Source organism: Thunnus thynnus, chromosome 21 (assembly GCF_963924715.1).
Source record: "Thunnus thynnus chromosome 21, fThuThy2.1, whole genome shotgun sequence".
Taxonomy (NCBI): domain Eukaryota; kingdom Metazoa; phylum Chordata; class Actinopteri; order Scombriformes; family Scombridae; genus Thunnus; species Thunnus thynnus.
The window spans coordinates 22,733,031-22,757,619 of record NC_089537.1 but is presented as its reverse complement, the minus strand read 5'-3'; the positions used below and the strand labels follow the sequence as shown (position 1 = coordinate 22,757,619).

Here is a 24,589-nt window from a genome sequence, read left to right as displayed (position 1 = left end):
GACTGCCAGGACTGTGACATTTATGTGTGTGTTAGCAATGGGAATCATTAAAAGAGCTCCACTTTTACCCGTATAAAAGCACCCACTAGGGAGTGCCTTTGTGGCTCACAATGAGCACATTTGGCATAATGGTCATGAGGTGGTTGATTAGAAAAACCACAGACGATCTTTTATAGAAGAAGAAGAAGAAAGAGAGTAGACAGAAAAAAGACAGGGAGAATGACCGAGAGGGAAAGATGAAGAGAGAGAAGTAGAGAAAAAAGGAAGTGGAAAATTGAGGGAGGAAAAGTGTAGCAGAATGAGGAATAAGAGAAAGGGGAGGCAGAGATCAGTAAAAGAAAGATTAAGAATGTTGAAAGAAAGCAAAAGTGGGATTGGTGAGAGACAAAGCTGGGGTATGAGTGAGCAAACAGAGAATGAAAGAGAGAAAGAAATGCCTTAAGAAGAAGGATAAAGAGGAGGGGATCTGACCTCTTGTCACTGTATGATTAATTCTTATAATCCTATAAAATCCCCTCCTTCATAAATTATTCCAGACAGGCTTGCCCAGTTGCGGTCCGAGTGCCGGCGTTCTACGGCACTTCCTACATTATTGATGAGGCTGAGGGCTGGAGAGGCATTGTGGTGTAATGTGGCCCCTGGGGCATGTCACTCATCTTCTAATGGGCCCTTCTTCATGAGTAAATAACACAATGGGAGTGAATGGAAGGGAACGTAAACAACACGCTAATGGTAAGGTTAATACAGAAGCCACAATGAGACAGGCACAATGGGTACAAGCTGCCAAGTTTGCTGGGCAGCAGATGTCTGTTTGCTTTGGGTGTAAGCCAGTGTTTGTGTGTGTATGTGTGTGTGTGTGTGTGTGTGTGTGTGTGTGTGCGTGTGTATACCTCCCGCAGGATGCCCTGGTCATGGCAGGGGCAGAGGGCGGGGATGACACAAACACCCTCCGTGTTTCGGTAAAGCCCCTCTTGACACACGCAGCCCTCGGCGGAGCTGCTGCAGTTGACGGGAGAGGAGGAGTAAATGTCATGGCAGCTCCTCTCGCACAACGGGACCTCCTCTGACACGCTCCTCCTCCACCGCTCCCCGGTAGGACACGCTGCAGAGGAGGAGGAGGATTTGGAGAGGGACAGGAGTGAGAGAGGGGCAAGTAGGTGTCAGGGAAAAGAGCAGAAAATAGAAAGAGGAGGGAGGATGTAACCGGAAAATGATAGGATAGAGGAGGGGAAGTTGGGAAAATGGAAAATTTAATGATGAATTGGTTGAGGAGAGGGAGTAAGGGGACTCAAAAGGGCATATGGACAGAAAATGAGTGAATTTCAGGTATTAATCATCATGCCACTTCTTTTTTTTCTAATGGCTTCTGATATGATTTATTTATGAATTGTAAAACATCCCCTCCTCTCACTCACCACAGTCAGGGGCCATGCAAGTAGCGCCGCGGTGGTCAGGGCCCTCGCATGGGGCCCCTCTGTACTGGCTGGGCTGCACGATGGTTCTGGTGGAGCTCTGTTGTCCTGAACCACAGCTGGCTGAGCATGGGCTCCACTGGGACCAGCTGGACCACTCACAGTCCACTGGAAGAGGAGAGGAAGGGAGAAGAATATAAATCAACACTTTCAGGTCAGCGTTACTTTTACTTTCACATGCCTGGAGCAGTAAAGCAGTGCATACATAGAGAAATATGTCATCCGAGCTCTACAGTTCATCTCCCCTCGGAACATAAAATTACAATAACACAATGTCCACTGCACACATCCTTTTATATTAAAGCCATTTGTCTGGAAACACCTACTGGCAATGGTCAGAGCAAACCCCTAAAATCAAAAGATACTACAGAAAATACTGTAGTTAGATCTTATGAGATTTGTTTCAGAGGTCACTCTGATCAAACACAGCAGTAACAGGAAGGAGGAGAAAGTTATAAGTTATTCTCATATACTTATTTTTATGATTATTGGTCATGATGGCATTTTACTCACAAACTAAGAGGTTTGGGGAAACGCGATTATGGCGAGAACAAATTGGATTGAGGCAGGGAGTATGAGCCTCTCACAGCTTTCCAAAAAACACTTAAATTGAACAGAAATCACTTTAAGCACTTCAAATCCCTGCAGCTGTTTTGGTGGATTTCACAGCGCTGCGGATCAACGTCCTGATACATTTGCAGGCTGACTTACCTGTTGTATCCATGAGTGCACACTGGTTTCTATTGTGTTAGTGTGATGCTGTGGTTCGCTTTTGATTTACCTTGTGTGCATTTTGGGAAGGAGTAGCAGATGTGAGACGATGGTTCGTGACCGCAAGTTTGCCGATTGCAACATTAAGAACATGCTGCACAGTTTTTAATAGAATGCCACGATGAAGGGAGACTAATTGCTCCACAGCTGCTATGCTGTTCACTGGAACACACAAGTTTAACTGCTGTCTGTGAATATGGAACTGACTCTGGTCAAGTAGACTGCTATGAGTCCAGAAGAGAGGAGGTGGTGGAGGGGTAGGGATAAAAGACATAAAAACATAGGTCAAATAAGAGCTATTCACACATTCAAGTCCCTTCTGAGCATGTGAGTGGTTGCACTTAGTGACACTCCACTCCCCCACCATCATTTAGCTCTTTCTCCTCCACAAGTTCAAGATGGCATCACATGTTTACAAAAGAAAAACCCAGTAATGGCCTTCGTAGGCTGTGACTGATGCGACTGTCTCTCACGTTATTTGAGCCAACTGTTGTGGCAGCTTCTTGACAGTTCAACCAAAGTTTATTGTTGCCGGCGCTTTCATTGTTAAAATAGAGAGGCCCTGTGAAGTGTAAGGAATGCTTTATGGAAGAACAGCTGTGGCACTCACCATCACAGACCTCTGAGGTACAGTTAAACACTCCTCCTTGGCACACGCTGGAGACAGATAGAGGAAAAATTAGGTGAGTAAAAGTAATGTGAGAGAGAATAGTTAGGTTGATATGAATGAATAGTGAAACAACAAAGCAGTCATCGTGTCACACAGCTGAGTCCATCAGACCACATTAGATGAATACCAAACCACTGTGAGGAAGATGAAATGACTTACGGCATGTCTGCTGCATGCCAGACTATCTGTTACAGAAGATATCGTAGTACCAAACTGGAGACAATGAAACGGAACTCTAAGCAGCATTCTTAATTTCACTGTATCATTGTCAAATTATTGTTGTGATATCTTTGTACATTTGTCATTAATAAATCAGACCATTGTCAACCTGCCAGTGTGCTAATGTTTCTCAATGTTAAGATCACACTCCCCAAAACACAGTTATAACCTCTCTCCTTTGATCAAAGCTTTTCACTTTTACAATAGCTGTTGTGTGCTACAGAGCTAGACTTTTCCTCACCACAAGAATGACAGCATCAGTCATCTGTTCAAACACTTACACTTTTCCTGACATGCAACCTGTTGCGGTCATGCAAATAAAGACTGTCCTATCAGAGCAAAGCTGAAAATAGTGTGACATCACAGCTTTACAAAACATGTTAGGAGGCTGGGGTGGATTGGTACACAGTGTCTGACCTTGAGGATTCGGTTTGCATCTTGTCTTCTCCCAACAAGTCAGTGTTGATTTCTTTTAATAATGATAACATCTTTTCCTTATCTTAACCTCTTAGTTTTATTTGCTTAAACTGACCCATAGAGATGGCAGTTAACCAGTTATGTGATTAAGATATTCTTTTTTAAGCCATTTAATAAGGTACAGAAAAACTGGATGAATGAATACATACATTAATGTGCTGAAAATAAATTAAGAGTACAAATGTCTCAGTAGAAAGAAATGTAATCATCATAGTGCTTTAGTCAAGTTTAAGAGACTGACCACACACAGCCAGAACTTTGCATTCACTGTGTGTGCTAATAAAGCTCATAAAATAAACTGACTTAGTGCAACTTCCTCCTGCACAGTAAGATCTTCACGTAAAAAAGAATTTAATTTCAATTCCTCTTCCCCACCACAACCTTTCTTTAACATACTGCCACTATTTGCACCTTCTCTTAAAAAGAAAAAAAAAAGTCACAAATTGCATGAACCTCAGCAAATCCAGCAGAATGCATGGTCAACCATGCTTATCATATCTCCTCCTGTTCACTGTGCTCTCCCCTCTTGAATGCATATCCATAAAGGATAAGAGGCATACTCTGGCACTCAGCAGCTGTGCCCCAATTCAGAGGCTGGATTCTCTGAAGTCAAGCAGTAATTCAAAGGCTCCTACAAATGCAGCCAAGAAATGTGGCCTTCTTACACTTGAATCTGGAGGACACAAGCAGTGTCCCTCTGTGTCCTACAATCCACTGTGTGACGGTCAGTTAACCAATGAAAAAGCAGCAGGAGGGTGTAAATAATTGGAGGCCATGCACAAACTCCACTGTTTGTTCTTGGTAGGTGCATGGATATATTGTGAGTCACATGGAAATGAGGGTTAAATATATTTATTTAACATTGAAATAGTGAAGTATCACATCTTGCACTGCAAGCTCAGCTATAATGCAAATTCTTGTCTCAGTATTTACACTTTATCTGCCATTTCTGTCATTTAAGGGCAAAATCCTGGTCACAAATTGATGACCGCTGCTTGGGTGCATCATTAGTTACAGTAACTGTGAGGCATGACCGTCCCATCTGGAGGAGGAGATGCTAAAAGATACCTCAGCAGGCCAGATCCAAGTCCTATAGGTAAAGGACTGTCCTGCTGCTCACACCATATGTCTGCTGGCCCAAAGAAATGGTAAAATCAGTGATTAAATGAATGAAACCAAATGAGTGTAGTACCATGTGTTGCAGAGTTGCTGAATGGCCGTTCCAGATGGCAGCAGGACCTCTGTGATCTCCTCAGTAGTGACATTCCAGCTTTGGTAATCAGCCAGCAGGGAGAGTGGAGAACAGGGACAGGCTGCATGGGACACACAGGAGCCTCCGTACAACACCTAGGGACGTAGTGAGACTAGTAAGAATCAGACCTACTTTCCAACCACACACACACACACACATGCACAAAGCATCCTGACCTGTCCAGGGGGGCAGGTGCACCCAGGAGTGCAGGGTCCAGGTAAACACTGAGTGTGTGGCCACAGGTCCTCACAGGTATATGGACAGGAACCTGAACAATTACTGAACACCTGGCCGCCAGGACACTCTGCAACACACATGCACAAATGATCATACAAAATGACATCATGTCTCATATATATTTCACTACAGAGACATACTGCATGTGTAAGTTACTTTATTCATGCATACTTAATTTCATGTGGCTCACTCAGGTTTGAAGTCACATCTTTGCTTACTTGCTTGAAAATTCACCAGTCATTAAGGCTCTCATGAGTTGCTTGGAAACCTGTTTCTTTAACTAGGATTCAGGAATTCTATTGCTCAGTTAATACATGAATGTGCTAAATATAAAACCTCCAATGATGTGTGTGTTTGTGTTACCGGGCAGGCAGCTGTTGGTGTTACAGACAGTGTGCTGTTCAAGTGGTCCAGCACAGGCCATCCCACCAGGCTCTGGCTCCCGAAGGACCGTCTTGTTCCGCATGGACAACCCACCGCCACATGTGGTGCTGCACTCACTCCAGGGTGACCACTCACTCAACAAACATCCCGCTGAGAGGGAGGACGAAGATGGAGGAATTGAAAAGCAACGACAGAAACAACTTTCAGTAAATGTAACGTCCAAACGTCTAAAAGTCTAAGACATTTTGGGACATTTTCAATAATTGCAAGCTTATACACAAATGTAACCCATGAGGAAGGTTTGGAGGCTTTACAATATTATTTTACTTTACAGTACTAATTACATTACTCAAGTTATCATCCACACAGCCTGAAAAGGAGCTTGCCCTATAGTCACTGTTAAGAATAAGAAGAATTAGTAGCTCTGAGGAAGAGTTTGAGAGACAGGCCGGTGACCTATGTGCTCATGAAATCGATAGGGATAGCCTTATAGCACCTAGTCCTCCTCCTCTTAAACTACAGTCTCTAGTTATATCTACGACCTTCTCACCTATTTCTCAGTCAGTCAAAAATATTGTCAGAAAACACTGGCATATACTGTCTATGAGCCCATTGTGGGCTGAGAGTTTGTCATCTTTCCCATATTCATAAGCGATTGAATACAGGAAAGACAGATCTCTATGTTTGGACATTTTTTAAGTTCTCTTCCCCTGGGAAATTTTCCCTGTTCCAACTCTGTGAATTGTAATGCCGTCTAATACGGGACCATTTTTTACATCCTCACACAGGCAGAAAAATGAAAGTCAGAGGCAGAATCACATGCAGGATCACACATGTAGTCTTCCTATTGAATTGTCCTTATGGGTTTTGCTATGTGACGAGACAAAAAGAGAACTGAGAATAAGGATTTCCGAACACAAGAGTAATATGAGAAATAGGGACGAGAGGTCTCCTGTAGCCAGACACTTTAATTCTGCAGGTCGCGGGGTTCGTAGCCTATGCTTTATGGGTATCGAGATTGTTGTTGAGGGGAGGTGATAGAGAGAGGAAACTTCTCCAAAGAGAGGCATAATGAAAACACTACTTCCAAACTGAATATCTTAGGGGGGGGTGAACGAAGAATTGCTGCTGTCTTATTTTTTATGAATATATGTATTATTGGGATGCATTTGTATGGTCTATGGAGGATTTGCTCACTGTTCTTCATATTTGCATACATACATTTTTTATTGTTTGTGTGTATACCTATTGGCCTCTGATCTGGCTGTTGCGATCGCAATACCTGATATTGTCCTCCTATTACTTATTGATATAGTTTTTAAATTATGTATATGTATTTGCACTTTGTATGGAGGTTTTACACATGGTCTACATATATACAGACATGCATTTCTATCGGTCACTTATCTGACTATTACTTTTACAATGTATGATATATTTGGTAAATCTGTCGGTCACATATTTTTTCTGATACAATCACATATGAGATATATTGAGTAGATCTATTGGACTTTTATCTGGCTGTTGTAATCACAGCACGTGATATATTTCCTCCTGTTTGGTTACTATTTTCTTACTAATTTTCTGATTAATATTTGTCCCTTGAGGATGGTTGTTGCTATTTATGTACATGCTATTTTTCTTGTTAGTGTGTAAATCAATCTGTCATTGTTTGGTCATTGCAGTCACATGATGTGGTACATCTCCTCAGGTGGCTTGAATTGTTTTGGATTTTCTTGTTATTTTTCTTGTTGCTACTAGTTTTCTGATGATGCCTGTTTAGATGATTTGTATCAGCTGGTTTTAATCACCAGCAGGTTCCTGGCTGCTGTTTAATAGGATTCAACCCACAATTGTTTCAGTAATGCTGAGGAAAGTCTGGGGCTGAAACTAGTTGCAGTGCATTATTAAAGAAGTGATATACACTTATCTGTGAGTGCTGACAACTTAATTTGTTATTTTTGACATTTTCAATAGTTGACATATCAGACCTGGACATGATGGCAGGTCACAGCTCTCTGTCTGCATGGTGTCAGCACAGGAAGGACCGTCCACCGTGTCCTGGCAGAGGCGTGTCCTTATCCTCTGACCACGCCCACAGGAAGCTGAGCAGGTGCTCCATGGGCTCCAGGGCTCATACACTGGGCAGGGAAGCTTGGTGCACACCAGAGTGCCATTCTCACACACACTGCAGATGGAGGGGTGTGTGTGGAGAGGTGAGATATAAACTTGAGGTCATGGTTACACAAATCTGAACTGTAGAAGCAACTATCAGACCTAAACAGACTGCTGTCTGCTCTTCATGGTTGTCAGAGCTGGTGATTAATTTTACTTTTCTAAAAGCTCAAAGTATTGTACACTTCTCATCAGAAAAATTATGATATCCAAAAATTTTATTCATACACAGCCATGCTCACCAGGTGTTGCAGTCCATGGTATACTTGTCTTTAGGGCTGAACTCCAGTGTCCCATTGCCTGATGGGATACCACAGCGACACTCTGTCACTGGCACACAGTGGCTGTCCTGCAGCAACTGTCCCTCTGGACAACGGCAACCTGAGAAAGAAAGCAAGAGAAAGAAAAGGTCAGAGAAACAGATATTGCCCTGGTTGATCAAAGAGTCTTTTATTAAGCAGCAGCTACTGTTCATTTAAGAAGTAAAACATTACCTGAGTGACAGGCTCCTTGGAGACACTGTACATGCTCCCATAAGTCAGTGCAGCTGCGAGGACACTTATTGGCACAGCCCTCTTGGTAGATCCGCCCCCTATCCTCACAACGCTCACCTAGGAAACAAGGAAAATCACTTCTCTCTCACTTTTCATTGATGAAAAGATCAGCCTTGATTATCTCATGTTTTGGATTTATAAAGATAGATTGGATTGACATTCAACAGGTCTTCGAACAGGATTTGAACCAACAACAGCATTTTGTTGACTTCCTTTGTGTTTATGTTGGGATACCAGTATTTAAAAAGACAGCTGTACCTGGGCAGAGTCCTGTGTTGCAACTCTGGCTCTGTGTCTGTTGGCTCCTACAGTGGGGCCCTGGATCAGAGGCCAGGGGCCGCCTGTAGCGCTGCCTGACTCCACCGCTGCACGGCTCTGCACAGACTGTCCAGGTGCTCCATGCACTCCACTGACACAGATCTGGAACAGCAGAATGATTATCATAACCATCCTCAACTCTCATCCAAATTATAATAACTGTAATTATTATGATGACTGCTGTAATAGCTTTTCATACTCATCATCAAAAATAACAAAAGTGTATTTACTGTTTATGGACTCTTGTACAAGCATACTTGAGCTACTGACATGTCAGATTTATGTTTTACAGATCACAGGTAGGTTAAAGATTGTCCTGTTTATTCAGGGTAGATAATATGATTGTTTATCTTCACTGAGACGTTTTTAGATATTAGCTCACCATGATGAAGTGCAAGACTTCAAATATTTGACATGCAAATCAAACCTAAGGTCCATTGGGCATAGTAGCTATTCAGAACCATTTCCATTCATATCCAAAGGGGAAGAGCCAGAGAAGAATAAAGGGATGACAGAGCTGAGCTCAGGATGAATCATTCTTTGCACACACAACGACACCAAATCCAATCAACTTCATGTGTCCCCACAGACACATGGACATTAAACTCCTCCTTTCTTCAAATCCCTTTTCCATTTTCACTCCTTTGGGGAATAATGAGAATGGAGCAGTGGGGATGCACAATGCCGTTTTTTACCACGGATACTGATTGCAAGCTCTTAAACTATCTACTGATGGTGACTATTCATTTAAGCTGGCAGCAGTGAACTGACACACAATAAATATTCTCAGAAAAAAACCTGGGAAAAAAAAGAAAAACCTAAAAACCTCTTAGGATTTTACTAGACATTCCACACCATCAGACATCTAGCTGTTCTTACTGTATATCCTCAGTTACCCTCAGTTGCTACTACACAGACTGGAGAACTACAAAACTACAAAATATCTGAACATAATTATGCAGATGACACAAAGATTTATATAACAATATCAGTGAATATACTGTATACATACAAGTAAGTAAGTACACTGAATAAATTAATAAATGACTGTGCCACAATTTACTTTAGTGAAAAGTAAAATTAAAATAATAGTTTATGTTTAAGAGCGATCAGGTCAATGCTCACCTCAAATTCCTCAAACAAGAATTAAAGGGCTCATGTCTTAGCAGGACATGTCTATGCTTTTATTCTTATTAAGCTAAACTAGTGCAATAGCGCCTTTACAGGTCTCTCTAAAAAGTTGATCAGGCAGCTGCAGGTCATACAGAACAGTCAATCTGGAGTCCTCACAAAGTCCACATCAGTCCAGTTCTCAGCTCTTTGCACAGGCTTCCTGTGTGTCAAAGAACTGATTTTAAGGCCAAATTACATTTCTGATCTACTGCTATGCTATGAACCATCCAGAACTCTCAGATGGTCTGGGACAGGTTTGCTTTCTATCCACAGGATCAAAACTAAACATGGAAAAAGCAGCATTAGGTTTCAGTTTCTGTACCATGTATCTGGAACAAACTCCAATGAAACTTGAGTTACACTCAAATTATTAGTTCATATAAATTGAAACCTGTCTACATTTCATTAAATTTGGTGCTATTTATTTATATTTCTCACTGCACGGTAACTGCAGTTTGTTCTGTTGTATACCATTTTAGCTTGTGTTTATCTCTGTTTAAACCCTATTTATATGCTTCTTTTTATATTGCCTTGTGTTTCTTTTATATCTTAATGTCTTTTTATGTAAGTCAATTTGAATTGCCTTTTTGTTGAAAGGTGCTACACAATTCATTTAATTTAACTTGATTTCGAAACATGTATAAAAACAAACATGAATAAAAATAACCAATAGAGTTTAACATAACCAACAAACTCTCAGTAAACAAACCAAAAAAGACCACATGTCCACCGAGGAGCAGGAGGAAGTTAATACTTATAATTTCCTGCCCCATCTCTCTATCAACTTGCCTTTCCTTGCATTCTGCTCATATTTTGGTAAGGGACTGAGACCCACTCATCTCCAGAGAAAGGCAAAAGATTCATTTCATCACCACAGTCACTCTCTGACCCAATCTGTAATTCATTTTTGTCTACGGTGCCATGCTTGTCACACTCTGACTAGTTCACTGCGTTGTCTGCATGCAATCTTTTGATGGGAGCAAAATGTCAAACTGCTGCAGCTTGCTGAGGGGAACTCTGGTGGAGTAAAACTGTCCCATTCATTACTTTCCCCTACTGTGGAGTTAAAGGAGGAACTGGAGCTTGACAAAGGCAGACTGAATTTCTCGATTTGGATAAGAGTGACCCTCTTTCAGGCGAACACCATTACCTCTGCAGATGTTAGGATCTGGACACAGCCTCTCCTCTACCAGTGGTCCTGGACACTGACTCCCCTCCTGGTCTTCGGACACTGGAAGACCAGAATCCAGGTCCAAACAGCCACGGAAACGCCTCTGGACTGAGATCATTTTACTTCCATCGACCCCTGATGGAAAGGTGCTGTGCTGTACGGAAGCAGGTGCGCAGGGAGAACAGGGAGTCCACGCTGACCACTCGCTGAGGATGACTGAAAGAAGGGCAGGATAATAGGATGATGAGATTATTCAAGGAAGACCTCTTTACATCACTATTATTCATTATCACTATAGCTTACTTACCTTCACACTCTCTCATGTCACACTGCAAAGTCCCATCATGGCAAAGGCTGGAAGACGGAACAGCCAACAAACAATTAATAATAACAAACTGACTCACTGATCCCAGAGACAAACAGATAAGCAGAGAGCAAACAAATAGTGCATAAAAGGAGAAAACATTAGACACATATGTAGATAGAAGCCCAGGTCTAACCAGGTACTGCAGCCTATGGTGACCGTGGCCCCCTGAGGGACAGTGACAGGTGTGGAAGGTTGTCCAGAAGCTTGGTGTTGCAGGTGGATACAGCCACACTCCTCTGGAGGAACACAGCTACCATTCTGCTGCAACAGGCCCTGGAAAGAAAAAAAAACACACACAATTCACAAAAAAAGAACAATAGTGCCATTTGTTTTGTTTTGTTGTGTTTTTTTCACAATCTGGCATGAATAAAGCTATCAGTTCTTCCCCTTTGTGTCTACAGAATGATGCTCAGTGAATATAACAAGGATTTGAGGAAACAGACTGGTTGACAACTTCGACTAAGGCAAACACAGTCCATTTTAAAATATATTATGCATTTATGTTGTAGCTAATAATTGTTTTATCACTCAACTATTCAATGACACATGATTCAGATGTAACCCATCGTGTTAAATTAATTATGATAACTACTACTGGCATGTTCCACGCTTCTGGTGATCTGCTTTCTGTTCCATATTTCATTACCTCCCCTCATTGCTGCTGTATGGACGTATCATCACTCTATCAGAGAGGATTTTTCAGGTTTTTGCAATAAATCAAAGCCGGAAGCTTTTAAACTGGGCCAAATAACATTATAAAATTGTCATCACAACTCATATCAAAGTGATGTATTAACATCAAAATGTAGCGCAGCATATTTCACTTTCTAAATTCATGCCAGTATATTTTTGCTCTGTTCTCATATAGAAACACTTGTCAAGATAAATACATCAGAGCTCATGCTGAGTGCTGTTCCAGGGCCCAGACTTTAGAAAAGCTATTTTTACATTAATGTTGCAAATGTTGGAAGACCCATGTTTCAAAACGTCATTTGCCGATTATATATCAGTTGGGAAGCTCTATGAAGCTCACACCTTCATCGAAAGTATGAAGTTGGAAGAAGGACCCAGAGCACAGACTGAATTTTTTATTGCTACGATCTATGTCAAGTGTATTCTGGTGCAGAATTAATGAAATAAAGTGTGACTACTTTAATGTTTTCTGTACACTGTATATACTATAAGTTGATATGGGCTGATGAAAATTTCACCTGTGGGCAGTAGCAGCCAGGTGTACACTCCCTGACACCTAAACACAGATCTTTACGACCGTGCAGTGCACAATGCTTCTCACAGGGAGCACCACATGCTGAGTACACAAAGGGGGCTTCACAGTCTGCAAAGAAGAGAAAAAAACATGCACTGGATGAGCCACACATTTTGACAGAATGAAAAAACGTTTATTGTCTTTGAATGCCTGGGAGTCAATTTTTGTGCTGCACTAGTTATTTAACAAGTGCAGCTCAAGCATTAGGGAGAATTCTGACACACAACATCAAAAACAGGCCTCTGTTCATACAGGTAAGCATCCATACATACACAGACTCACCATCACATTGACTGAGGCTGCACGACCGGCTCTGTGTTTCAACGGGAGTGCACTGTTGTCCCCTGGTGGCGGGAGACAGAGCGACACGGTAGCGCTGCTGCCTCTGAGACACACAGGAGCACTCAGACCAAACACTCCACTCTGACATGGGACAACCTGCAGGAAAAGACACATCAACCGATCTGGTGCTCCATGCAGGATTAAAGAAACACTTAACGTTATTTGTGATTCACTTAGTATCTGTGTGAAGCAGCACTTGAACTTGTGCTCATGTGACCCGGTGGTTTTAAAACTCCATCAATCAATACAACTTTATTTATCCCTGTAAGGGCACTTGTATTTCGCAGTTGGTTCTGTTGATGTTGAGTGTATTGCAGAGTTTATCAGTGTAAAATGAAACTATTTATATACACTGGGTTATCCTCTTTTACAGTCAATAAAGAGCTGTAGAGCTTACTAGAATCAACTACTACGGTACAGTTCAATCAGAAACAAAGATTCAATAAGCAACCATGATGACCAATTTAGCTCTGGACAGGGCTGGAAAATATACCTTATTTACTAAAATACTGAATTTCAAACCAAACTAAATTGACCCCTATCACAATCTTCAATAAATATATGATCTGTATCTCATATAAACTGACTGAGAACAGTTTCAGCAACCTGTGACATCTACCAGGAACTTCAACCAAGCATTCATTCTGCTACACTCTCCAGTATCAGTATACTGAGCTGACTACTGCAAAAAGTAACATGATGAGTTTTGTGTGTTTGTACTTGGACAGGGCTGTTTGTAACACAGTTGGGTCTCCTCTCTGTTCCTCTCAGCCTCGATCTCAGCGGGACACGCTGCATCTCCTCCCTCCTCACACACACACACCCTGCGACGCGCCACAGACCCTGCGCCACAGCTCCGGGAACATGGTGACCATGGCGACCAGGGGCAAAGGTCATCTGGAGATAAGTGAGTCAATAAGGTATTTACTTATAACCCTGTTTTGATTACGATTTTCTTTTCCAAGATAATACATGTAATTATAAATATCATAGACATATAAAACATTTAAAAATGGAAGTGATGTGTCTTTTTTTAGATACTCCTCAGTGCATTTTGAACTAGCCAATACAAACCCAGACAAGGAGGGATGTGACAGTCCTGGGTTTCTCTCTCCGGCCCATTACAGTGAGATCCGTTGTTACGTGGTGGGGGGTTGATGCAGGCACGGGTTCGAACCTTTGTGCCCCGCCCACAGGTCACTGAGCAGTCAGACCACACAGACCACGGGGTCCAACCACCATCCACTGGAATAAACACACAGGTTCATTTACATTTATCTTTTAAATATATTGTCTGTATTGTCTTTTTCCTTAAATAAAACTAAACAAGTGAACAGTAAATACATTTACATGCATTTAGGCCTAGCGCATATACTCTTTGTCATTAAAATAAATGTGGCCCACCTCTGCAGTCAATGTCTTGGCAGTAATCTCCCTCAGGAGTGCATGTGCTGGGAGGCAAAACAAATTAGAGAACATTTGAAGCACAAAATGAAATCCCTTAAATTCTCATTTCCCTTTCCAGTGCAAACACTTAATCAGCCATTATTTTCCTCTGTTTGCGTGCATCCATCTCACCATTGTTTACACTCTCCTTGCAGCCAGGTGTCTCCCACACTGAGCTCCTGGTCGTCATGGAGACAGAGAGGCGGGCAAGGTCCTGGGTTGCAGGACTTATGCTGGACTTCCTCGAATTGGCAATCTGTTCCCTCGGTCTCTGAGATCAGAGATCTGACACACAACAGAAAACTGAATCACTTTCAACAAAAAGTACATGGAATAAAAACTGCTCTCTCTGTAAAAAGGATGGAAATTACAGATTTCAATTTGTGAAAATCAACAAAAAATGGCCATTATAAGAAGTATAGAAAGGAGTGTTAGTTTGTTTTCCTCACCTGTATCTGGTTCTCTGGCCCTGCCCACAGGAAACGCTGCATGACGCCCAACTGGACCAGGAGCTCCAAGTGCAAGTGGCCTGGCAGCTGTGATTGGTGCAGAGGAGCTGTCCGTCAGAGCAGCTACAGTTGTTACAGTCCACCTGGTGCCAGCTGCCAGCCGCCCAAACCTGTCCCAGTGAGTCCACACAGTCACACTGCCACAGCTGCACACACACACCGTCCTGCTGCAACTGGCCTGGACACACACACGCATACACGAGTCAATCAAAATATGAGTTATGCTGATGAAATGAGACAAGGAGTGTGTCATGGTTTCTTAAATCTCATGTCATTACAGTCAGTTCACTGACCTTAACCAGCAGCTGCTGCAAAAAAAAAAAAAAAAAAAGCACCCTGATGACCTGAGGTTAAATTGCTAACTATTGTATGAACTGTAATGTCCCCAGTTCATCTCGCAGGGGACCTTTGTTGCATGTCAGTCTTCATCTCGTTCTCCCACTATTTCCTGTCATCTCTCTCAGCTATCAAATACATGCATACAATGCCCAAAATAGAGAAAGATATGTTCTCATATGCCTCTAGTGGTTTCTTGCTAGTAGCCATGCAGATGGGTTTTGGTTTTATTTGTCCAGGTTTGAGCTATCTGTCTCTGAGATTCAAAAATAACATTTAAAAAACTGAACAGCAACATTTCTTTTCTGGAAAAAAATGTCCAAGATATTCCATAGAAGAAACACTCAACAGTTTTCATAGGCACTGTTTCTTCTGTAGAAAGTAGTTCCAGTGGGGCCTGTGGATTATCCAGAATTTATGAAAATATATTCAGTGCTTCTAAGCACCACAAGTTAAGTTGCAGTGGCTATGTTGATATTCTATATTTCTGTTATTGTCAACAAATATCATAAAAAGCCCAAAACCAACAATGCTTTAGTCTCTGTTTCTCAATGACTTCTGACTTCCACCAAAAGTTCCAGGTACTTTGGACCCAAAGTCCCTATAGTCCAGTCCTGTTTGAGTTTCCACCACATCTGAGGATGTAGCTAGATCATACAAATTAGACCCATGAGGAACTTAAAAATGATGGCAGCATTTAGAGACAGTATTAACACATGAGGAAATAACAACACAGATTTGTCCTGTTCTTTGTATTTACTGCTGCATGAGTTGGATGTAATGAATGACTGAAAAGGAGAAATGCAGAGGAGGAAAAGCTAACTGAAGCTAAGAGCTTATGTCTCCATTGTATAACATCTGTTGAGTGTTTGTTATTTATTTGTGCTTTAGAACGTAACAGCTGTGAAACAATCAGAAAATGTTTTATTTCTATCATTCACTGCTTTGTTCTCGCTACTGCTGCTCCCTCTCTTCATTCCCTCTCTAGTTCGCTCAACCACCACCGCCGCACCTCTCTCTCTCTCACTGGTGCTCTCAGCTCACTCGCACTATCTCTTTTTTCTCTCACACTTTTTAAAAATTGAGTCAGGAAGCGGACAACAAAGCCTTACTTTACTTTAAACGTTAAGAAATGAAGAGAAATGTCTTCCTCTTGTCCTAAAATCTACAAGAGAATACTACCTTGTTTAATGAATGAAGCTGCGCACAAGCGGTGCTGTGTGTGTTTGACTAATCAGCGACGGTCATCCCTGCAAACCCCACCCCCAAAGTTCCTGTACTTTTGGAAAGTCTCCCTAGAACTTAATTTAGACCCTGATCCCTGCGGTGGAAACACAGGTAGAGGAACTGAGTTCCTCAAAAGGTTCTTAGTATGTGGGGAAAGTTCCTGCGATCGAAACGCAGTTTTACCTGCTGTGCAGTCAATCCAAAGCCCATTGCTTCCTACTGAAGAGCTAAATCTTTAAAACCGGTAACAAATAAATACTTTCATTTTTTTTAAATGCTCAGTAACTTCCTAAAAAAGCTGAGCACTGCAGTTTTTAGCAAAAGTTACTCAAACAGGAGGAAATAGTGCATTTATTGGGGACTGTGGTAATGAAGGCGCATGTCACTCATGCAATAGCTCATTGTGGCTCATTGATGTGTTTTTAATAGTTTTTGGAGCTACAATGGAGCTAGATAGATATATCAAGATTTATCAGATTTTAGATAGAAACATTTTATTTGTCAGTAGGATAAATTCATTGTTGCTTTTGCTCTTTTCATAGGATTTGTTGATAAAAAGAAAAATATAAAATAGACCTACTGTATCCTGAAAAGGGAAGTGAGAAAATATGTTTTTGTAATTTGAGTAAACTGACCCTTATTAAAAGATAAATTTGAAGAAGATTAACAGCAAGAAACATTTGGATATCCAGTTTTAGCTATTGTAATAGTGGCTTCAGTCATTACTAGCTTTAGGTTAACAGCACACGAGCTAATTCAGATACACACCTATATAGCCACATACACATGTACAAGCACGCTGCAGTGATATATGGAGCTTATGTGCTGAATTCCAGCAGGCACAGAACCTTTAGGGAAGAATCCCTCAGATATGCAGAAACACACACACACACACACACACACATACACACACACAGTCTTCTCTCTTAATAAAACTATGGTGGCCTCAGTACCTTTAGGGCAGCGACAGCCGGGTTGACATTCTGTGTTGCTCTGGCACTCTATGCCCTGCTGGAGGTCTGAGCAGCGCTGGGGACACTGGTTGGCACACGACACGAACTCCTGGCCCGGTGGGCACCCTTTCTCATCTGACAATAGGCAAACAGAAGGTCATGAATTTTCCCATGATGCTGCAGGCATTTCCTTCGCGTAATGTGCCTCAGCAAGAATGCTGATCACAGGCTGTGCTGACTTTTTGAACAAAAGGACTTGCCTTAAAAAATGACCATATGCTGAATTAATGAGCAGTCCACGCACAGGATGAACTACCCCTGGGGTCACTATAGTCTAAACTTAACAAGTATATGTGTGTTCACGTTGGGTCTGTCTCACCGCAGGGTTTGGTGTTGCAGGGTTTGACCTGGTTCTTCTCTCCTTCACATTTCTTTCCACCGTTCTTTGGCGGAGGGCTGGAGCAGGAGCGAGTGCGTATGGACCGCCCACCACCACAGCGCTTATCACAGCGGGACCAGGGACTCCACCGGGACCAACCTCCATCCACTACAGCATACAGACACACACAACATTAATATAAACTAGGACATACAAAATGCCATATACCAGTTTTTTGCATGTTTTTTCATTTCTATCAGTTATGATAACATTGTGCTCACTTGATGAATACAGTGCTATTATTACATATTATACAGATTGATACATATTGGAATGGTGGACAGCTTTTTAAAGCAAAGCCTTTAGGTTTCTGAGGTGTGCTTTTCCAGCCTTGCAGGCAGCAGGGCTGGATTACTAACTGGGCAACTACCCCGCGGCCCCAGACCTACAGGGGGCCCAAAGGCTCCAGGTTCACCGTGTCATTTGATAAAACTGCAAGCACCAATAAAGCACAATATGAATTGAAATGATATAGGCCTTAAGGAAACACCTGCATTAATACGAAATCTTGTAGGTGGCCCAGAGCTAAAATCTGGTTTTAAGGCCTTCATTATTTGATTTAATATATTTGAGCTGAATCGAACTGATTTAATTAATTACCAATCAATCCAAAAAATAATGCAATGAATGAAGACCAAGTTGAGGGGGGTCACTGGGGGCCCACAGCTCTTTTTGTCCCTCGGGGCCCCTTTGTGAGTTAATCCGGCCCTGCCAGGGAGTCACTGGTTTCAGTCATTCCACTAAAATATAAACATCATGTCTGTTTCTATTCTTGTCAATTTTTTTCTAATTTGATGGCAACGCAGTATAGAATAGAAAGTGCAGAGTGATTTTAAAGCCTGTATTACATTACAACACAACAATAATATGTTGTAACCAATTTAATTCTGATAAGTATTATCACAACCATGGTTCACTGTTATGGATTATCTATCTATTCTAGTCTCTACAGTTGGATTTTTATACCATTCTGAAATTAATGGGAACACTGATTGCTTGGAAAGTAAGTAAACACATTGCAAAAACACCAAGTCTTGATCATTCCAACATTGTTTGTTGACCTCGGCAGGGCTTGATGTTACAGAAGCGATGATCCAAGTTTCCTCCCAGGATGTCTTCACACCATGAGCCATTGGTGCCGGGGCTGAAGAAGGTTCGGATTCTCTGCTGCTGTCCCACTCCACAGGACCGTGAACAAGAGCCCCACTCCCCCCACTCTGTCCATGAACAGTTCCTCCGTGCACAGTCGGCCCCAACACATACTTCACCACCACCTGGGAATACAACACAAAAGACCAAAAACTGCTTGACATACAGTAGTAGATGAATATCATATCAGTGTAGCTTATTATGCACACAAACACACATAAAACATGGTCTTATCATTTTTAGGACAGTATTCCCTTTGTTTATGCAAACTACTATTCACCCTCTTTTGTAAGAACATAAACCTTACATAAAAAGTCCCAGTGAGACTGTAATTAATCAACTCTTATGTGTACATAATTCAAAATATTCTCCAGCAGAGTTGCTAGATAATGCAGCTTGCCAGCACTTATCTCTGGTAATGCATGCGCTGGTCAGTAAGAGTCCACTTAAAAATCTGTTCTGCTGCGTCTGAGATAAGCGTGGTAGTAATTACAAACCCAGCCACTACACAAACAATCACTTTGTGAAATCTGCTCTATGAGGAGGTGTTCTACTGAGGAAATACAGATTGTTACTTGCATCACACACAGGATCCAAATCACAAATCATTAATTTTATCACAAATTTTGTGGTCTTTACCTGCAAATAATGTTAGTGATCAGTGGCTTGCTTAATGATCACACAGCCACCCTCATTCAAAAGTGGTTGCTGCCCAATACAACTACAGCATTCTACTCTTAACTACTGAACTATTTGAAGTGGAGTATCTTTCTCAAAATTCAAAAGTGGTTCTTAAACAGATTAACAGTTCCTTTTCTTCAGTTTCCCATGCTCCATACTTCAAGCTGGTCTCAGAGTCCAGGCTCCCACAGATTGTTATAACATCACTACTCATATGATGCTATTATTGTATCTAGACAACAAGGCTGGTTGATTGGCAGGAGGTAGCAAAATTTACAGAGGCTTACAGGGTAAGCAAGCAGATGGTTTGTGAAATTCATGTTTACTGTATTGACAAGTATCAATCATAGACTCTGACAGCAGCAGGACGAGACTGATAATATGTATCAATCACAGAATCATAGATCATATTGGTCATACCTGGACACTGGGGAAGGTTACAGGCTTTCTCCTGGTGAGAGTTTCCAGAGCAGGGAGGTTTGATACACCGTCGATGGCGGGACTTGGTTGCTGGTCTGAGAGCATCACTGCAGGTCTTAGTGCAGGGACTCCACGACGACCAGGGAGAGAAGCCAGCATCCTCATCTATGGAGGATGAAGATGTAGAGAGAGAAGGACAGAGAGGGCAGATGTTTCTGTTTGTGCAATATTTAAACATATAATAATAATATCTGTAAGAAAGAAAGTAAGATAAAACAATACAATGTAAAAATATGAAAAACTTGACTGTAAATTTATATGAAGGGTTAATTTACCTGGTAGGGCTGGTTCTTCTGTGGGACCAACTATAACTGCCAACAACATGTGAAAATTCAATATCAGTGCAAGTTCAGACATTTAGCAACGTACACGATTAAACACTGTGCAATATATATTTCCTTATTAATAATATTTGTAATGGATACCAAGATGAAAGATATAGCTAAAGATAAAGAATAGCTCTTCATTTATTCATGATTCAATTCAATTTGAAAAAACTCTCACAAACTAAACACACACACCTATGCATACTATGCCTACAGTACACTAACCCACTTACCTGGGCAGTCAGGGGCCTGGCAGTAGGTGGTTTCCTGGCTTGGCCCCTGGCAGTCTCTCCCTCCGTGGGCTGGGGCAGGCTGCGTGCAGCCCCTGGAGCGAGTCTTCAGTCCTAGACCTCCACAAGACAGTGAGCAGGGGCTCCAAGGGCCCCATGGTGACAGACCACCGTCAACTGGGCAATGCTCTAAGGAACAGTTCCACCTGCCATGCTCACAGCCGCTACAGGGAGCACACGGGAGGAAGAGTGAGGTGTGGTACTAGTAGTGTGACGAGGTTGATAACAGCAGTGATGGTGATGGGAAAGTGACAGCTCAAATGTTAGAAATGTGGACTTAAGGCCACAATTTCGGAACTACAGTATGTGCTTTAATTCGATATACAACCAGGGTGCTCGATGCTTATTGAGATCTTAAATCGGAACATCTTATTCCAAAGGGTTTCCAGAAATAATAAGGACCTTAAAAGTGTGAGACTGTATAAAATATAGTGTAGCTGCAAAATTTCCCAAAGTTCTCTGCTCACCAGGAGCTGCAGTCATGAACCAGTGTGTCTCCAGACTGGAGCTCCACTCCCTCAGAGATGTTATGCAGAAGCAGAGATGAGACCGGCGTGATAGATACACTCTGAAGAGAGGCCAGAAACTCTTTGTCGACCAGACACGGACACTCCTGAAACACACAAATAACCAGATAACAATCACAGCACATGAATAACAATTTCACTAGAATTTTTGCTCATTATAACTGTTTGGATTTTTTTTGTCCATTTATGTTACACAGTGTGGTAGAAGTATTATTCAGGTGTACATCATCAATCTATCAGACTGCTGAGGTTACTGATGGCAGAGAACTCACCTGCAAGCAGAGTCCGTGGTGTTGGTAGGTGTGCGGGGGGCAGTGGCAGCCTTCCTCACAGCCATCTGAGTAGCAGCCTTCCCTGCCGCTGATCTGAGCGCAGCTGAATGGACAACCTTCACCTCGTTCACACTCCCTGTACAGCCTGCCAGGAGGGCAGCCCACTTCTGCCAACAACACAATGTCAGCATAGAGACACGGATTACAAAAATTTCTATTTGAGTTTTACAAGGTTGACCTGGATCTTACTATTAAAATAACTTTGATTCCATATCTACAGATATTGTATAGGTGGTAGGGACTCACCGAGGCAGACCTGGTTGTTGCAGGTCTTGCTCTGGCGGCTGAGGCCGCTGCAAGGTGGAAAGCTGCAGATACGAGAGCGGAACTGCTGCCCTCCACCACAGCTGACCGAACACACCGACCACTGAGACCATGGGAGCCATGGGCCAACCGAGTCTGGAGGCAAAAACACAGAGATGTATGCTACAACAGCATAAAGAAAGATTTTTATTCTAAGACTGTATGTCTGTTCATAACTTGCTTTTTTCTGTAAATGCAGAGAACAATCATCTTATAAATGTAAGGAGCAAACATCTTGAATTAATATAGAAGGACAATGTATTGGGTAAATTAAGAAATCAACTCTTTTTTTCCATGTTGTGTTTGAGTCTTACAAGTCCAGCTCTCATTGGACTGGCCAGACATAAATACCTGTGCACACATGTGTGTTGCAGTCTTTCTGCTGTTCAGCGACTCCCAGGCAGCCTCTCCCACCGCTCTGAGGAGACGGATTGTCACACTGGCGTCTCCTGAACTTGACTCCTCCTCCACATGGAAGCGAGCATATGGACCAGGCTCCCCATTGGCTCCAGCCACCATCAACATGGCAACCGGGGACTGATTGACACTGTAAAACCCCAGCCACACACGAACTGAGGTAAAGCAGGGAGAGAATGAATGCAAAAACAAAGAAAGATAAAGATGACATTAATGTTGTTGATTAATCTATTATAGTTTTTTTCATTTATTTGTGTTCATACTCATGAATATAAAATGCTTCAGAAGTATTCAGTTGTGCTGTACCAGTTTTTGCAGTCACTGATGATGCTGTCTCCTGAGTTTACAAACTGCCAATCAGAGCCACCAGGCCATACCCACGATGCATTACTGGAATCTAGACCACCTGCCAAAAGATCAAAGCAAAAAGAGAGGAAGAGAGACAAATAGAGAACAAATCAATATCCTAATAACTGTCAACAGTAAATCAGAGACATCTATTGATTACATTCATCTCCGCTTATGCCAACACAGTTTACCCACACAGTGTGACCGCTTTCACATCTAAATTTTATGTAGACTGTAGATTGTGGATCTCACCAGTAGCAGAGCTGTTGTGGTATTTGCAGCGACACTCCTCCCTCTCCACACACACACCATCCTGGAGGACCATGTCACCCGGACAACCGCAGGTCCGGCTGCACCCCGGGGAGTCCAAGCACACTGTGTCACCATGGAGATCTGAACATGAGCGAGGACAGGGTTTCCCACAAGGCCATTCCTCCTGGCCTCCGCCACAGTCTACAGGAGGAAGTACAGTTTGTAAAGCATGGTTATGGGTTTAATAGTCTTACATATTTTGACAGAGGCAAATATCAGAAGCACAGGTCCCCGGATGAAAACAGATGTAGGTCAGTCTAATGACGTGAGTTAAAACTAAACACTATTACAGCTGGAGTGGAAAGCCAAGAAGCCTCCTGATTGTGTGTAAATTTAAAAAAATGCACTCCTGAAATGGATGATTGATGAACTGTTTGGTTGAATCCTTCCTGACACTGCAGCCCTGTCAGCTTATCGCAGCAGCGCAGAAGCCTGTCACCTTGGAGTTTATCAGTAACTGCTGTTATCATTCTGTGGCGTTTGGACATGCACGGGAACATGGGAGAGCAGGAAGGGCAGGGAGAGTTCAACCAGAGTAGAGAGTTCATTAATCTTCCCTCTCAGTGAGCCATTTCATTTCAGCAGCCCCTTTTTTTTTTAATTCAGCCCAAGCAACCTATGTTCTCTCTCTCTCCCAAGATTCACCACTAGGGACAGATATAGAAATGCTGATGGAGCGCCACCTTGTTTCTTGTAAGGCCGTTTAATTTATTTTCACATCTTCACAAGAGCTCAACTTCAAACACAGTGTTTTATTCAATCTGTCTTCATATTTATCTGCTAACTGACCTGAGCAGACCGTAATGTTGTCGTGGCAACTGCGCCTCTGCCTGCTCTCTCCAAGACAGGGCAGGCCACCGAACCTGGCAGGAGGGCTGTTACACTCCCTGGTGCGAGTGGACGATCCGGCGCACCCGTCACACTCTGACCACGCTGACCAGGGACTCCACGAACCATGGACTAGAGGCAGGGTGAGGGAAAGAATCATTGGAGAGAGCAATGAGAGAGGGAAAGGAACAAGAAAATTATGTGTGGCAGTGTGAGGTTTAAAGGAGGGAATGTCAAGGTTTACTGTGATAGTTGTGTACCTGACTAAAGCCACGTCAAAAGACAAGAAAAAGGCACGAAGAGACAGAAAAAGGAAGAATAAGAAGAGAAAATTAGGGAGCTACAGAGGACAAACTGACACAAATATAGCAATTAATCAATGGCCTTATATTTAAAAGAATAAATGACGGATCTGGATCCTGCTTAAGCCCCTAGTCAAACCAAATATTAGCATCCTACTGTGAAGAATTCTAGCTAAAAGTTATGTTGTCAGATTAGTTAGTTGACTGGACTTTCTACCTTAACAAAGTGAAGTGGTGGCATCCTACCTGGACAGAAGGTGATGACAGGGCAGGGCTGTCTCTGGATTTGAACCCCGATCCCATTGTGAATTTCCTGCTCTCCAGAGCAGGGGTCCCCTCCTGCCTTGGGCTCGGGGCAGCCACAGCTTCTGTAGCGGGACACTGACTCTGCCCCACAGGTCCTGGAGCACGGAGTCCAGTCTGACCACTCACACCAGCCACCTGACACTGGAGAGACACAGAGACGTGCAGTCTAAAGCTAAGGCCATTACCAGATATGTATAAATGTTCCGCAGAACATAATAAAGATTTTTTA

General features: G+C 42.4%; 1 protein-coding gene across 4 annotated transcripts in view; it reads right to left on the bottom strand.

Annotated features, from left to right (window-relative positions):
- sspo (SCO-spondin) overlaps positions 1-24,589 on the bottom strand; it is a 91,446-nt gene that overhangs the window by 10,771 nt on the left and 56,086 nt on the right. For 3 of the 4 annotated variants that reach the window (XM_067577444.1, XM_067577445.1, XM_067577447.1), the window contains 34 exons: positions 24,301-24,501; positions 23,714-23,884; positions 22,865-23,065; positions 22,571-22,670; positions 22,199-22,419; positions 21,791-21,943; positions 21,485-21,651; positions 21,153-21,298; positions 20,629-20,849; positions 20,345-20,380; positions 20,010-20,174; positions 18,821-19,033; positions 17,700-17,867; positions 17,321-17,455; positions 14,745-14,982; positions 14,428-14,580; positions 14,254-14,300; positions 13,924-14,094; positions 13,570-13,746; positions 12,790-12,945; positions 12,452-12,576; positions 11,374-11,513; positions 11,181-11,227; positions 10,853-11,089; positions 8,470-8,631; positions 8,152-8,268; positions 7,900-8,038; positions 7,474-7,670; positions 5,462-5,632; positions 5,038-5,165; positions 4,802-4,956; positions 2,854-2,900; positions 1,416-1,580; positions 891-1,102 (listed from right to left, as the gene is read on the bottom strand). In XM_067577444.1, the coding sequence (XP_067433545.1) occupies positions 891-1,102; positions 1,416-1,580; positions 2,854-2,900; positions 4,802-4,956; positions 5,038-5,165; positions 5,462-5,632; positions 7,474-7,670; positions 7,900-8,038; positions 8,152-8,268; positions 8,470-8,631; positions 10,853-11,089; positions 11,181-11,227; positions 11,374-11,513; positions 12,452-12,576; positions 12,790-12,945; positions 13,570-13,746; positions 13,924-14,094; positions 14,254-14,300; positions 14,428-14,580; positions 14,745-14,982; positions 17,321-17,455; positions 17,700-17,867; positions 18,821-19,033; positions 20,010-20,174; positions 20,345-20,380; positions 20,629-20,849; positions 21,153-21,298; positions 21,485-21,651; positions 21,791-21,943; positions 22,199-22,419; positions 22,571-22,670; positions 22,865-23,065; positions 23,714-23,884; positions 24,301-24,501 (5,282 nt within the window). Of the gene's footprint in view, positions 1-890; positions 1,103-1,415; positions 1,581-2,853; positions 2,901-4,445; positions 4,739-4,801; positions 4,957-5,037; positions 5,166-5,461; positions 5,633-7,473; positions 7,671-7,899; positions 8,039-8,151; positions 8,269-8,469; positions 8,632-10,852; positions 11,090-11,180; positions 11,228-11,373; positions 11,514-12,451; positions 12,577-12,789; positions 12,946-13,569; positions 13,747-13,923; positions 14,095-14,253; positions 14,301-14,427; positions 14,581-14,744; positions 14,983-17,320; positions 17,456-17,699; positions 17,868-18,820; positions 19,034-20,009; positions 20,175-20,344; positions 20,381-20,628; positions 20,850-21,152; positions 21,299-21,484; positions 21,652-21,790; positions 21,944-22,198; positions 22,420-22,570; positions 22,671-22,864; positions 23,066-23,713; positions 23,885-24,300; positions 24,502-24,589 lie in introns of those variants that run through there. The other variant, XM_067577446.1, reaches the window with a different exon arrangement.